Source organism: Heptranchias perlo, chromosome 8 (genome assembly GCF_035084215.1).
Source record: "Heptranchias perlo isolate sHepPer1 chromosome 8, sHepPer1.hap1, whole genome shotgun sequence".
NCBI classification, from domain to species: domain Eukaryota; kingdom Metazoa; phylum Chordata; class Chondrichthyes; order Hexanchiformes; family Hexanchidae; genus Heptranchias; species Heptranchias perlo.
In genome coordinates, this window is record NC_090332.1 from 50,828,555 (window position 1) to 50,844,861 (window position 16,307).

Consider the following 16,307-nt stretch of genomic DNA (forward strand, 5'->3'; position numbering starts at 1 on the left):
CCTGGTAGATTAGTTTAACATCTCATGTAGAGGACAGCACCTCCTGTGTCATTGGAGAGTTAGAGCAACCTATGGAGATGTAGAACAGCCACTGTATCTAATATGCATCAGTGACGTTTGGCAGCATTGGAATAATAAGTAAGGTATAAACTTTAGAAGACTGTGACTTCAGCAAAATATTTTTAGAAAAAGCAGTGGTAACACTTCAGCAAAAGAGAATGGCACATATGGCGAATTAATTTAGTATAATCTGATGTGAGATATGATTACTGCATATTCATTTGTATACACATATACGATTTATTTTAATGTTTTTTATAAGGTAACATACAATCATGTAATGCAGGACACATGATACATTCCTAAACAACAATAAATATATATCATTAATTTTGTTGTTGGACACTTCAACCAACAGGAGTAAAATGATTAAACTGTTTAGGTTACATTTTCCACCCTTGAGAATAATCACTGTCTAAAAGTCGCATAGAGCTTAGACATTCTCTTTATTGTAGTGGAACTGAACGCCTTGGGGATTAGCAGATGAGTAACAATTACACATCCTGTGGAGAACACTTGAGAGGCCCTTGGGTCCACAGAAGAACACACCAATCCTGGCACTGTAGAAAAGGCAAAGTTAGAAACAATTCAGAACAAAGGCATCTTGTACTTCCCAGGCTGTTGGCATTCTAATTTGTACCGTCATACTTCAAGATATTAGAAACATAGAAAAATTTATGGCACAGAAGGAGGCCATTTGGCCCATTGTGTCTTTGCCAGTCGAGAAAGAGCAAATCCCACTTTTCAGCACTTGGTCCGTAGCCTTGAAGGTTAAGGCACTTCAAGTGCATATCCAAGTACTTTTTAAATGTGATGAGGGTTTCTGCCTCTACCACCCTTTCAGGTAGTGAGTTCCAGACCCCCACCACCCTCTGGGTGAAAACAATTTTCCTCAGCTCCCCTCTAATCCTTCTACCAATTATTTTAAATCTATGTCCCCTGGTTATTGACCTCTCTGCTGAGGGAAATAGGTCCTTCCTATCCTCTCTATCTAGGCCATTCATAATTTTATACACCTCAATTAAATCACCCCTCAACCTCCTCTGTTCCAAAGAAAACAATCCCAACCTATCCAATCTTTCCTCATAGCTAAAATTCTCCAGTCCTGGCAATATCCTCGTAAATCTCCTTTGTACCCTCTCTAGTGCAATCACACCTTTCCTGTAATGTGGTGACCAGAACTGTAAGCAGTACTCAAGTTGTGGCGTAACTACTATTTTATGCAGTTCTAGCATAACCTCCCTGCTCTTATATTCTATGCCTCGGCTAATAAAGGAAAGTATCTCGTATGCCTTCTTAACCACCTTATCTACCTGTCCTGCTACCTTCAGGGATCTGTGGACATGCACTCCAAGGTCCCTCTCTTCCTCTACACATCTCAGTATCCTCCCATTTATTGTGAATTCTCTTGCTTTGTTCGACCTCCATAAATGCATTACCTCACACTTCTCCGGATTGAATTCCATTTGCAACTTTTCTGCCCACCTGACCAGTCCATTGATATCTTCCTGCAGTCTACAGCTTTCCTCCTCACTATCAATCACAAGGCCAATCCTTGTATCCTCTGCACACTTCTTAATCGTGCCCTCTACATTTAAGTCCAAATCATTAATATATACCACAAAAAGCAAGGGACCTGGTACTGAGCCCTGTGGAACCCCACTAGAAACAGCCTTCCAGTCACAAAAACACCCGTTGACCATTACCCTTTGTTTCCTGCCACTGAACCAATTTTGGATCCAATTTGCCACTTTCCCTTGGATCCCATGGGCTTTTATTTTTCTGACCAGTCTGCCATGTGGGACCTTGTCAAAAGCCTTGCTAAAATCCATGTGGACTACATCAAATGCATTACCCTCATTGACCCTCCTTGTTACCTCCTCAAAAAATTCAGTCAGGTTAGTCAGACACGACCTTCCCTTAACGAATCCATGTTGACTGTTCTTGATTAATCTCTGCCTTTCTAAATGACGGTTTATACTGTCCCTCAGAATTGATTCCAATAATTTGCTCACCATCGAGGTTAGACTGACTGGCCTGTAATTACTAGGTCCATCTTTTTCTCCCTTTTTAAACAACTGTACAACGTTAGCAGTCCTCCAATCCTCTGGCACCATGCCTATAGGATTGGAAAATGACGGTCAGAGCCTCCGCCACTTCCTCCCTTGCTTCTTTTAACAGCCCTATTGAAGGTGAGCTGTTGAAATATTGGCACAAACTTGCAAAAAGCTGTCAAGTACATCATTGCACCCAGCTGCCATCAGAATGCAGTCACCTGTTTGTTACCAAATAGCGCTACTTATCTATCAGGTGTCTAAAGTCAAGAAAATTAATATTGTCTGGTCTTTTCTTTGGTTCATTAAACCTTGGAACACAGTTCCTGCTGAGTGAAATTCAGCTGCACCGCAGGAAACATCCAGTGAACTAATTATATGACTGAATGCACTACATCCAATTCATGTTTCTGATGATTAGTGTTATTACTTCTGATGATTCATATCAGATACAGCTCGCTGCAGGTGTAGTGCATGGCTATTAATACCAGGTCAGTGTTACCAAAGAGAAAAAAAACAAAGTTTATCATGTTGCATAAACTACTTATTATATAGTGTGCAATAAATTTGGGATTTTTTTGTGTACGTTGTTAATGTAACAATCATTTCTTTTTTGCTATACCAGAGATAGTTGAGTGGCGGTTTGCTACAAATCAGCATCCTGCTGCAACATCAGTTACATGCAAGATAATATAGTTCAGATCTGGGACCTTTGATCTATGCAGAACATGGAACCTGGCCCCCTGGGGTTATTTATGCTAATCCAGCATGTTAAGGCAGGATGGAAGTTAAAATGGCCGGAGTATATCCTATAATGGACCTGAACACAGCTTAGGCAGCTCAATGCCTTTTCCCATTCCTGTCTCTTGTGTGGAACAAATATTTTTCAAATGAAGGACCACATAAATATAACAAGTCATCATAACATTAATGCTCAGAAATATTTAAAGAGAATATATTCCAAATGCAATAAAAGAGAGATACGTGTATGCTTACCAGTATCTCTCGATCATCCCTTGCTTTCTTATTTTAAACTTTTAATCATTATTTAGAGGGAGTCTAGGAGCACACATTTTGTGTAGAACTGCGTTTGATGTGACACCAAGAAGTTCTGCTCCAGTGAAATGAATGAGGAGAACTACTTACAATTCATCAACACCAATGGAGTAGATCTTTATGATATCATGCAAGGAGTTCTACACAAAATGGCTGCTTCCAGGCAGAAAGCAGAGTAACAAAGAGTGATCCAGGTTCAGCTGCAAATATAAAGAGAACTATGTTCATGAGATTAAGGATTATATGGCAATTCAGAATATACTTTTCCTTTAATAACTAAGAAATATCTTAAATTCAATTAATAGCACATACATAATACATTTTTCTATACAGCGTATGTAATACTGTAATACCATTTCCTTTTCAATGCCTTTTAAGTGAATATTCCTCAGCTGTAAGTATTGTTTGACTGCAAACAGATGATTCACTCTTGGGGACAGATTGCATTATATAACATGATTTTTTTTTCCCTTCCCCAGTATAAAAAACAATTTCTCTGGGTATTCCTGTGTCATGTGCCATTGCTGGTGAAGAGGAGAGACAGGTGAGCACACCTTGGGGTGATTCACTTCCAATCTACCTTACCTTGCTTGACATTGGAACTCACTATACAGGAAACATAGATGCAGACCTGCATCCTACAACTTCACAGTGCAGTTGGTTGCTACTCGAACACACAGCACCATTTAGCTGCCAGCTTGCCCTCTATACATATTTTAACATATTTATATTTATATAGAGTCCAGGAGAAGTATATCCCACTAAAAAGCAAGAACAAACTAGCCAGTAATGACACGCCATGGCTGCATAAAGAAATAAGAGCAAAATTGAAACTAAAGAAAAAGGCATACATTAAGTACATGGACAACAAAGGAGAGGATGACAAAAGGGAATACAAAAAGGCTAGGAAAGAGTCAAAAAACAATGAGGAAGGCAAAGAGAAACCACAAAATGAAATTATCAAGGAATGTAAAAAGAAATAATACAGTATTCTAAGGACACACAAATAACAAAAGAAAAATCACAATAGGGATGGAGCCACTAAGGGATACATATGATAAACTCACAGGTAATAACAGCGAAATGGCAGAGATATTAAATAATTACTCTGCCTCGGTATTTACCAGGGAGACTAACATGGTGGGCATGACATTAGAAGAAGAGATCAAAAAAGATGTAAAGATAGAAAGGGGGAGATAATTGATAAACTAATCAAACTTAGAGAGGATAATAGAAAAACATCTAGAAACTGAAAATATAATAAAGGATTGGTGGGAGGACCACTGTTGTTCACCATTTACATAAACAATTTGGACTCGGGAATCAGAATTTCAACATTTGCAGACGACACCAAATTGGGGGTATAGTTAATAGTGAAGAGGACTGCGACAAAATACAAGAAGACATTAATAAACTTGCGGAATGGGTGTGTAATTGGCAAATGAATTTCAATATAGATAAGTGTGAGACGGTAAATTTTGGTAGGAAGAATAAGGAGGCCACACACTCCTTGGAAAATAAGCGTCCAAATCAGGTGGAGGAGCAGAGAGATCTGGGAGTACAAATACACAAATCACTAAAAGTAGCGACGCAGGTTAATAAGGCCATAAAAAAAGCAAACAGAGCACTGGGGTTCATTTCTAGAGGGATAGAATTGAAAAGCAGGGAAGTTATGTTAAACTTGATTAGATCACATTTGGAATACTGTGAACAGTTCTGGTCAACAGGCTGAATGGCCTCCTTCTGTGCTGTAACCATTCTATGATTCTATGATATGGTCTCCATATTATAAAAAGGATATAGAGGCACTGGAGAAGGTGCAAAAAAGATTTTCTAGGATGATACCAGAACTGAGAGGTTATACCTATCATGAAAGATGGAACAGACTGGGCTCTTTTCTCCAGAAAAGAGTGGCCTGATAGAGGTCTTTAAGAAAGGGTTTAATAGGGTAAACATAGGGAAGGTGTTTCCACTTGTGGGGGAGACCAGAACTAGGGACCATAAATATATGATAGTCACTAATAAATCCAATAGGAAATTCAGGGAGTGGTTAGAATGCGGAACTCGCTATCACAAAGAGTAGTTGAGGCAACTAGCATAGATGTATTTAAGGGGAGGTTAGATGAATACATGAGGGAGAAAGGAATATGTTGATGGGGTTAGGTGAAGAAGGGTGGGTGGAGGCTCGTGTGGACCTTTAACACCAGCATGGACCTGTTGGGCTGAATGGCCTGTTTCTGTCCTGTGTATTCTAATTCTATGTAATATATATTTTAGGTGATTTACGTGTGTGTGATGAATTGTCAGTGCTGGGTTATGGGCATCCCAATAATAACATCAAACACTCACAGCACAAGTTAGAGTCAGTGTAAAGGTCCATCTATTCCGTCCCAATATCATGCCTTAACCCCCAAACTCAGAAAAGCACAACCGAATGCACTGGTGTCCCACAACAACAGTCCACATGGTCTTTGTGACTGAGATTGTCAATTTATGGCGTTAGTTTGTGCCAATGACAGGAGGTCTTGTGCTATGACCCTGTGCAGGGATAGGGTTTAGAATGCTGTACTCATTTCTCACAGGACCCTCACAATGAACAGAGGGAAGATTATCATCCCATCAACAAGCCCAGTTTTTAAATATCCTGAGGGTAATTTTAACTTCCCAGGGCGGGTGGGGCAGCAGGCAAGGGTGGGGGGAGAGTTAAAAATTAAAAACAGGAAACCCGACCCCAGCCTGCCTCCAATCCCCCACTTCCAGTTTTAACGGAGGTGGGTCAGAGGGCAAACCGCTCTCAGGAGGCGGGTTGGTCACTAAAATATTTTAAGGAGGCTGCGTGCCTCCATTTTATCTCAAGTTTTAATTTTAGTGCCTGGGCCTCGAGAATCCTGCCAGATCAAAGCAGGCATGAAGGGCCAGATCCATGAGGTAAGTGATTTTATTACACTGCTTGTGGGCCAGGAGGAGCAGGAGTGTTTCCCCCTGCCACCAATGACATAGGAAGGAAAAGGGGTTGAGGTCCTGCAGTCAGAGTTTCAGGAGCTAGGGAGGAAGTTAAAAAGCAAGACCTCAAAGGTAGTAATCTCTGGATGACTCCCAATGCCACGCCCTAGTGAGTATAGGAATAGTGGGATAAGACAGGTTAAAGCGTGACTGGAGGAATGGTGCAGGAGGGAGGGCTTCAGATTCCAGGAGCATTGGGACCAGTTCTGGGGTAGGAGGGATCTGTTCAAGTTGGACGGGTTGCACCACAACAGAGCTGGGACCAATGTCCTTGCGGAGAGGTTAACTAGTGCTGTGGGGGAGGATTTAAACTAATTTGGCAGGGGGGTGGGCACCAGGATGAAACATTAGAGAGGAAAAACAAGGTGCGCAGAGGACTAGGAGGGACAAGTAGTACTAGAGTAAAGAATAGTTTGGAAATAGGAGGGATCAGACAGTGGGCAAATGAGATTGGAGTGCATGTGCGTAAATGCACGTAGCGTGGTAGATAAGGTTGGTGAGCTGCAGGCTCAGGTCGCACATGGAACTATGATATAGTGGCAATAACAGAAACCTGGCTCAAAGAAGGGGAGGATTGGGTTCTTAATATTCCTGGTTACAAGGTATTCAGGAAAAATAGGGAGGGAATGAAAGGAGAGGGCATGGCAGTACTGATCAAAGAAACTATTACAGCATTGGAAAGGGATGATGTAGTTGAGGGGTCAAAGACAGAGTCTATTTGGTTAGAATTAAAGAACAATAGAGGAGTTATTACACTACTGGGTGTGCACTATAAGCCACCAAATAGAGGGAAGAAGATAGAGGAGAACATTTGCAGGCAAATTACAGAAAGATGCAAGAAGTATAGAGTAGTGATAATGGGGGACTTCAATTATCCCAATTTAGACTGGGACGGTAACAATGTAAAAGCCAAAGAGGGGGAGGAATCCCTGAAATGTGTTCAAGAGAACTTTCTGGAACAGTGTGTTTCCAGCCCAGTCAGGAAGGAAACAGTGCTGGATCTAGTTCTGGGAATGAAATGGAGCAGGTGGAACATGTTTCAGTGGGGGAGCATTTGGGGAACAGTGATCATAATATCATTAGATTTAGAATAGTTACGGAAAAGGACAACGAACAATCAAATGTGAAAATACTTAACTGGAGGAAGGCAAATTTCAGCGAGCCCAGGTGGATTGGAATCAAAAATTGGTAGGCAAAACAGTAATTGATCAATGGGAGGCCTTCAAGAGGGAGTTGGTTTGGGTACAGAGTAGACACATCCCTACGAGAGGGAAAGGAAGGGCATCCAAAGCTAGATCTCCCTGGATGACTAAAAATATAGAGATTAAAATGAAACAGAAAAAGGAGGCTTATGACGAATGTAAGGTTCATAACATTAATGACTTGTATGAAGGGGCCGAGTGTAATGTATCCAAGTTTGCTGACGATACAAAGTTAGGTGGGAAAGTAAGCTGTGAGAAGGACACAAAGAATCTGCAAAGGGATATAGATAGGTTAAGTGAGTGGGCAAGAAGGTGGCAGATGGCATATAATGTGGAGAAATGTGAGGTTATTCACTTTGGTAGGAAGAATAGAAAAACAGAATATTTTTTAAATGGTGAGAAACTATTAAATGTTGGTATCCAGAGAGACTTGGGTGTCCTGATACAAGAAACACAAAAAGTTAGCAGCACGTACAGCAAGCAATTAGGAAAGCATGTTGGCCTTTATTGCACGGGGGTTGGAGTACAAGAGTAAGGAAGTCTTATTACAATTGTACAGGGCTTTGGCGAGACCTCACCTGGAGTACTGCGTACAGTTTTGGTCTCCTTATCTAAGGAAGGATATATTTGCCTTAGAGGTGGTGCAAAGAAGGTTCACTAGATTAATTCCTGGGATGAGAGGGTTGTCCTTTGAGGAGAGGTTGAGTACAGTGGGCCTATACTCTCTGGAGTTTAGAAGAATGAGAGGTGATCTCATTGAAACATATAAGATTCTGAGGGGGCTTGACAGGGCAGAAGTTGAGAGGTTGTTTCCCCTGGCTGGAGAGTCTAGAACTAGAGGGTATAGTCGCAGGATAAGGGGTCGGCCATTTAAGGCTGAGAAGAAGAGGAATTTCTTCACTCAGAGGGTTGTGAATCTTTGGAATTCTCTACCCCAGAGGACTGTGGATGCTGAGTCATTGAGTATTTTCAAGGCTAAGATAGATAGATGTTTCGACTCTAGACGAATCAAGGGATATGGGGATCGGGCAGGAAAGTGGAGTTGAGGTAGAAGATCAGCCATGATCTTATTGAATGGTGGAGCAGGCTCGAGGGGCAGTATGGCCTACTCCTGCTCCTATTTCTTATGTTTTTATATAGTAGAGAACCAGGCTGAATACAGAAAGTACAGAGGAGATCTGAAAAAGGGAATAAGAGGGGCAAAGAGAGAGTATGAGAATAGATTAGCGGCTAACATAAAAGGGAACCCAAAAGTCTTTTATTAACATATAAATAGTAAAAGGGTAGTCAAAGGAAGTGTGGGACCGATTAGGGACAAAAAAGGAGATCTTCTTGTGGAGGCTGAGGTACTAAATGAATACTTTGCATCTGTCTCCATTAGAGAAGAGGATGCTGCCATAGTAGCAGTAAAGGAGGAGGTAGTAGCAATATTGGATAGGATAAAAATAGATAAAGAGGAAGTACTTAAAACATTGGCAGTACTCAAAGTAGAAAAGTCACCTGGTCCAGATTGGATGCATCTTCGGTTGCTGAGGGAAGTAAGGGTGGAAATTTCTGCGGCTCCGGCCACAATCTTCCAACCTTCCTTAGATATGGGGATGGTGCCAGAGGACTAGAGGATTACAAATGTTACACCCCTGTTCAAAACAGGGGAGAGTGATAAACCCAATTACAGACCAGTCAGCCTAACGTGGGGAGACTATTATAGACATTAATCCAGGACAAAATAAATTGACACTTGGAAAAGTATGGGTAAATAAATGAAAGTCAGCATGGACTTGTTAAAGGAAAATCGTGTTTGACTAACTTGATTGCGTTCTTTGATGAAGTAATGGAGAGGGTTGATGAGGGTAGTGCGGTTGATGGTATATGGAGTTTCAAAAGGCATTTGATAAAATACCACATTTGATAAAGTACCACCAACGATCCTGATCTCTCCCTGACCCCCCCCCCACCCAAACACCGACGACCCCGATCTCTCCCCGACCCCCCCAATCCAAACACCAAAGACACCAATCTCTCCCCGACTCCCCCAATCCAAACACCAAAGACCCCGATCTCTCCCCGACCCCCCCCCAATCCAAACACCGACGACCCCGATGGCTTCCCGGCCCCCTGATCCAAACCCCGAAGACTCCAATCTCTCCCCGACCCCCTGATCCAAACCCTGAAGACCCCAATCGCTCCCCGACCCCCCGATCCAAACAACGACGATCTCGATCTCTCCCCGACCCCCCCCCCCCAATCCAAACATCGATGATTCTGACAATCCCCGACCCCCCTCAATCCAAACACTGAAGACCCTGATCTCTCCCCAACCCCCCCAATCCAAACACTGAAGATCCTGATCTCTCCCCGATGCCCCCTATCCAAACCCTGAAGACCCTGATCGTTCCCCGACTGCTTTCCCATCTGACAGCCTGCCTGTCAATCTGGCTGGCTGTCGGGTGACAAGCCTGTTTGAAAAAATTTAAAACAGGTTCTACCATAAAAATCGGCTGGACCTGCGGGAAACCCTTAGCCCCCCCGCTCTCTTCCAGCCTCAGAGTTAATATCCATCCCCTTGTGGCAGTGCAACGGCTTTTCATCTGAAATCTGCTTGAGCACTTTTTGCAATTCAAAGATCAGCTGTTGCTTGCATAATCTATTTTTAAAGTCTTGGGCATCAGAAATAAGATACCGTAGTGTCTTTGGTCAGGAATAACATCTGGGTACGGTACATATGTATGTACACAATATTTTGAATGGTTAGATGCAAAATGCTCAATTTTAGCAATAAATGAAAACATTAGTGGTTTGGGAAATTTTTGCACGGCTACAAATTCTGAAAATTTTGTCGGAACTCCTTTTTATTTCCCTCTATGTTTTGAAAATGAATTTCTCTCTCCTTTAGCTCTGTTGTCACAAGATAAATTATAGCCAACCTAATCCCAGTCCTCTACCAATACTGGTCTTGGTTGCAGCGAAATGCAGGATTATAGCTCAGACACCATGGGCATCATTTTAGCGCCCGCTATCGGGTGCGTTCCTGGCGGGGGGGCTCCGAAAATCGGGGAATCCTGGAGCGGGTCCGGAGCCCGGCTCCAACCCGCCCACTTCCAGGTTCCCCACAGACGCGCCGGCGTGCGCGCGCAGCCCCCGCATGTGGGAATCCCGCAGGCAATTAAAGCCAGCGGGGTTCCACTTAACAGTACTTACCTTGGTATTTCAGGTCATTAACAGACCTGATTAAGTGAATATGTGAGGAGGGGTGGGATTTTATTGACAACTGGGACTGTTTCCCATACTGGGGGAAACACTCCCAGTTGAAATGGACGTGTTGCAGCTGTCAGCCTGTGGCAGCTGCAAAGGTCCATTTGACAGGTGGGGGGTGGGGGGGGAGACCCTCAGCCATTGCAGGAGGCCACTCTGTCACGTGGGACAAAGTTTGGCCTCCACCACCCTCCTCCTGACAAGAAAATTCACCAACTTGCACACTTACCCCGAGGTCCAGAGACATGTACCTACCTTGCGGACCCCCTCAGATGTACATCTTCCAGATGGGGGCCGCCGTAGCTGCAGTCATGACCTCCTCGGAGGGCGAACAGCATCACCAGCCTCACCAGCCTCACCGGCCACGCCGTCCACCTCTGACAGGTGGAGCTCCACAACATGGAGCTCTGACACATCCATCTGCACAGCAGGAGGGAGGGCAACGGCAGGGAGAGATGCGTCGCAGAGGGCACTACCCTCGCCACAGGGTCCACAGACCGAGGCTCAGCTTCCTGGACCTCTCTGAGCAGCAGTGCACACGGATGCTCAGAGTCACTCGGCATGTAGTCGTGGACATCTGCAGCCTCCTTCATGCCGAGCTGCTCCCGGTTGTCCCGAGCACCAACTTCTTACCTGTCGCTGTCAAAGTCACCACTGCCCTCAACAACTTCTCCTCCGCATCCTTCCAGGGAGCCACCGGGGACATCGCCGACGTCTCTCAGTTGTCTGCACAAAAGAGCCCTGCAAATACACCTACACCCACTCTGCAATGACACAATGGGTGGCATCAGTTGTGGGTCTTCATAGTGATCCTCAGGAAAGGGCATTATTGCACAAACCAGACAAGATTCGCAAAGACGTGGCAGTAGTGGTGCCAATATAATATGTGATGTGAGTTGGTCAGAAATTCAATATAAGTAAAAACCATGACAAACCCTCAAACACCCTTGTGCTCACGACACGTTTGCCTTATGCTTCCTACTGCACATATGTGATGCATGCCCTGTGGCTGCAGCACAGGTAGTGGCAGGTTGAGTGAGGCTGACTGTGAAAGAGATACACGAGAGGGTGAGTATGAGATAGAGCCATGAGATTGTATGAGGATTGGGTTGAGTGGTAGTGGCGGGATGAGTACTGGCGAGGTGAGTAAGTGCAGGTAAGATGAGGATGAGGTTTGAGTGGGTATGAGGGGTGATGTGGCAGAGTAGTGTTGGCAGTGCAGAAGGTGATGTGGGGTGGGGGTGATGATGTGGCAGATGGAGTGTAGGGAATGAGTAAGTGTACTCACTTTGGCTGACCTACTGAGGTCATTGGAGCGCCTCCTGCACTGTATACAGGTGGGCGATACGTTGGTGGTGCAGGTGACCTCCTCTGCCACCTCGAGCCAGGCCTTCCTGGTGGCAGAGGCAGGCCGCTTCCTCCCGCCCGCCGGGGGGAAGATCTCTGTCCTCCCCCTCCTCACCCCATGTATTGATACCTGGAGTGAGGCATCATTAAACTGGGAGCAGCCTTCCCCCTGGGCTGCTCCATGATGTATTTTTTCCTATTTGTTGCAGCATCTGTCAGTGGAGGACTGCCCCTTTAAATAGAGCTCCTCCAGCTGACAGACCTTACTGCGCATGCGCAGTCCGCCCGACGCGCAGATCAGCAGTGGGGAACCCGGAAGACCAGGTAAGTGGATCCAATTAGGCTGCGATCGTGCGGGAGGCAGACTAATTTCACTGGGCGCGTGAGTCCCCCCGCCGCGAACCCGCAGCCCTGCTAACATCGAGCCCCATACACTTTCTATTTTATCCTTCACCTTACGGATATGGTGGCATAGTAGTAATCCAGAGGCCTGCACTAATAATCCGGAGACATGAGTTAAAATCCTGCCACGGCAGCCGGGGAATTAAATAAAAAATCTGAAGTTAAAAAAAACTAGTATCAGTAACGGTGGCCATGAAACTACCGGATTGTCGTAAAAACTCATCTGGTTCACTAATGCCCTTTTGGGAAGGAAACCTGCCGTCCTTACCTGGTCTGGCCTATATGTGACTCCAGACCCAAAGCAATGTGGTTGATTCAGAAATGGCCTCGCAAGCCACTCAGTTGTACAATCTCACGAAAAAAAGTGATAATAAGAATAAAATCGGACGGACCACCCGGCATTGGACCACTAGGCACTGGACATGACAAAGGGAAACCAAGCCCAGTCGACTCTGCAAAGTCCTCACCAGGACTTGTGCCAAAATTGGGAGAGCTGTCCCACACTAGGTCAAGCAACAATAGCACTCACAGAAACATACCTTTCAGCCAACGTCCCAGACTCTTCCATCACCATCCCTGGGTATGTCCTGTCCCACTGGCAGGACAGACTGACCAGAGTGGCGGTACAGTGATATACAGTCAGGAGGGAGTGGCCCTGGGAGTCCTCAACATTGACTCCAGACCCCATGAAATCTCATGGCATCAGGTCAAACATGGGCAAGGAAACCTCCTGTTGATTACCACCAACTGTCCTCCCTCAGCTGATGAATCAGTCCTACTCCATGTTGAGCACCACTTGGAGGAAGCACTGAGGGTAGCAAGGGCACAGAATGTACTCTAGGTGGGGGACTTCAATGTCCATCACCAAGAGTGGCTCGGTAGCACCACTACTGACCGAGCTGGCTGAGTCCTGAAGGACACAGCTGCCAGACTGGGCCTGCGGCAGGTGGTGAGGGAACCAACACGAGGGAAAAACTTACTTGACCTCGTCCTCACAAATCTACCTGTCGCGGACGCATCTGTCCATGATAGTATTGGTAGGAGTGACCACCGTGCACTCCTTGTGGAGACAAAGTCCTGTCTTCACACTGAGGACACTATCCAACGTATTATGTGGCACTATCACCATGCTGACATGGGATAGATTCAGAATAGATCTAGCAGCTCAAAACAGGGCATCCATGAGCTGCTGTGGGCCATCAGCAGCAGAAGAATTGTATTCCAGCACAATCTGTAACCTCATGGCCCGGCATATTCCTCACTCTACCATTACCAAATATCCAGGCTTGGGCTCATAAGTGGCAAGTAACATTCGCGCCGGACAAGTGCCAGGCAATGACCATCTCCAACAAGAGAGAGTCCAACCAGCTCCCCTTGACATTCAACGGCATTACCATCGTCGAAACCCCCACCATCAACATCCTGGGGATCGCCATTGACCAGAAACTTAACTGGATCAGCCATATAAATACTGTGGCTACAAGAGCAGGTCAGAGGCTGGGTATTCTGCGGCGAGTGATTCACCTCCTGACTCCCCAAAGCCTTTCCATCATCTACAAGGCACAAGTCAGGAGTGTGATGGAATACTCTCCACTTGCCTGGATGAGTGCAGCTCCAGCAACACTCAAGAAGCTCGACACTATCCAGGACAAAGCAGCCTGCTTGATTGGCACCCCATCCACCACACTAAATATTCACTCCCTTCACCACTGGCGCACAGCGGCTACAGTGTGTACCATCCACAGGATGCACTGCAGCAACTTGCCAAGGCTTCTTCGACAGCACCTCCCAAACCCGCAACCTCTACCACCTAGTAGGACAAGAGCAGCAGGTACATGGGAACAACACCACCTGCACGTTCCCCTCCAAGTCACACACCATCCCGACTTGGAAATATATCGCCGTTCCTTCATCGTCGCTGGGTCAAAATCCTGGAACTCCTTTCCTAACAGCACTGTGGGAGAACCTTCACCACACGGACTGCAGCGGTTCAAGAAGGCGGCTCACCACCACCTTCTCAAGGGCAATTAGGGATGGGCAATAAATGCCGGCCTCGCCAGCAACGCCCACATCCCATGAACGATAAAAAAAAACAAGCCAGGGGATCAACCCTGGTTCAATGAGGAGTGTTGAAGAGCATACCAGGAGCAGCACCATGCGTACCTAAAAATGAGGTGTCAACCTGGTGAAGCTACAACTCAGGACTACATGCATGCTAAACAGCGGAAGCAACATGCTACAGACAGAGCTAAGCGATTCCACAACCAATGGATCAGATCATAGCTCTGCAGTCCTACCACATCCAGTCGTGAATGGTGGTGGACAATTAAACAACAAACGGGAGGAGGAGGCTCTGTAAACATCCCCATCCTCAATGATGGCGGAGTCCAGCATGTGAGTGCAAAAGACAAGGCTGAAGCGTTTGCAACCATCTTCAGTCAGAAGTGCCGAGTGGATGATCCTTCTTGACCTCCTCCCGATATCCCCACCTTCACAGAAGCCAGTCTTCAGCCAATTTCTATTCACTCCACTTGATATCAAGAAACGGCTGAGTGCACTGGATATAGCAAAGGCTATGGGCCCTAACAACATCTCGGCTGTAGTGCTGAAGACTTGTGCTCCAGAACTAGCCGCGCCTCTAGCCAAACTGTTTCAATACAGCTGCAACACTGGCATCTACCCGACAATGTGGAAAATTGCCCAGGTATGTCCTGTCCACAAACAGCAGGACAAATCCAATCCAGCCAATTACCACCCCATCAGTCCACTCTCAATCATCAGCAAAGTGATGGAAGGTGTCATCGACAGTGCTATCAAACGGCACTTACTCACCAATAACCTGCTCACCGATGCTCAGTTTGGGTTCTGCCAGGACCACTCAGCTCCAGACCTCATTACAGCCTTGGTCCAAACATGGACAAAAGAGCTGAATTCCAGAGGTGGGGTGAGAGTGACTGCCCTTGACATCAAGGCAGCATTTGACCGATTGTGGCACCAAGGAGCCCTAATAAAATTGAAGTCAATGGGAATCAGGGGGAAAACTCTCCAGTGGCTGGAGTCATACCTAGCACAAAGGAAGATGGTAGTGGTTGTTGGAGGCCAATCATCTCAGCCCCAGGACATTGATGCAGGAGTTCCTCAGGGCAGTGCCCTCGGCCCAACCATCTTCAGCTGCTTCATCATAAGGTCAGAAATTGGGATGTTCGCTGATAATTCCACAGTGTTCAGTTCCATTCGCAACCCCTCGGATATTGAAGCAGCCCGAGCCCGCATGCAGCAAGACCTGGACAATATGCAGGCTTGGGCTGATAAGTGGTAAGTAACATTCGCGCCAGACAAGTGCCAGGCAATGACCATCTCCAACAAGAGAGAGTCTAACTACCTCCCCTTGACATTCAACGGCATTACAATCACCGAATCCCCCACCATTAACATCCTGGGGGTCACCATTGACCAAAAACTTAACTGGACCAGCCATATAAATACTGTGGCTACAAGAGCAGGTCAGAGGCTGGGTATTCTGCAGCGAGTGACTCACCTCCTATAAGGCACAAGTCAGGAGTGTGATGGAATACTCTCCACTTGCCTGGATGAGTGCAGCTCCAACAACACTCAAGAAGCTCGACACCATCCAGGACAAAGCTGCCCCGCTTGATTGGCACCCCATCCACCACCCTAAACATTCACTCCCTTCACCACTGGCGCACTGTGGCTGCCATGAGTACCATCCACAGGATGCATTGTAGCTACATTTTGGACCCCCTCAAACTGACAACATCAGGTTGGGGGGGGGCGCAATGGATTTATTCAACAGTACATCTGAGGAGGAGGCACATCAGCATTTGCGGCAGGCACGGCGTGCAGTTCTGGGAGTTGCAAATCCACAAGATAGAGGTACACCACAAGGACCTGCAGAAGAGCAGAGAGGGGA

General features: G+C 45.8%; 1 protein-coding gene across 1 annotated transcript in view; it reads right to left on the minus strand.

Annotated features, from left to right (window-relative positions):
• Positions 1 to 442: 442 nt before the first annotated feature.
• The window catches only part of LOC137324828 (NADPH oxidase 3-like), a 92,176-nt gene continuing 76,311 nt past the window's right edge, over positions 443 to 16,307 (minus strand). The window contains exon 13 of the mRNA XM_067989555.1: positions 443 to 620. Coding sequence (XP_067845656.1) covers positions 494 to 620 — 127 coding nt within the window. The 3' untranslated portion in view covers positions 443 to 493. The remainder of the gene's footprint in view (positions 621 to 16,307) is intronic.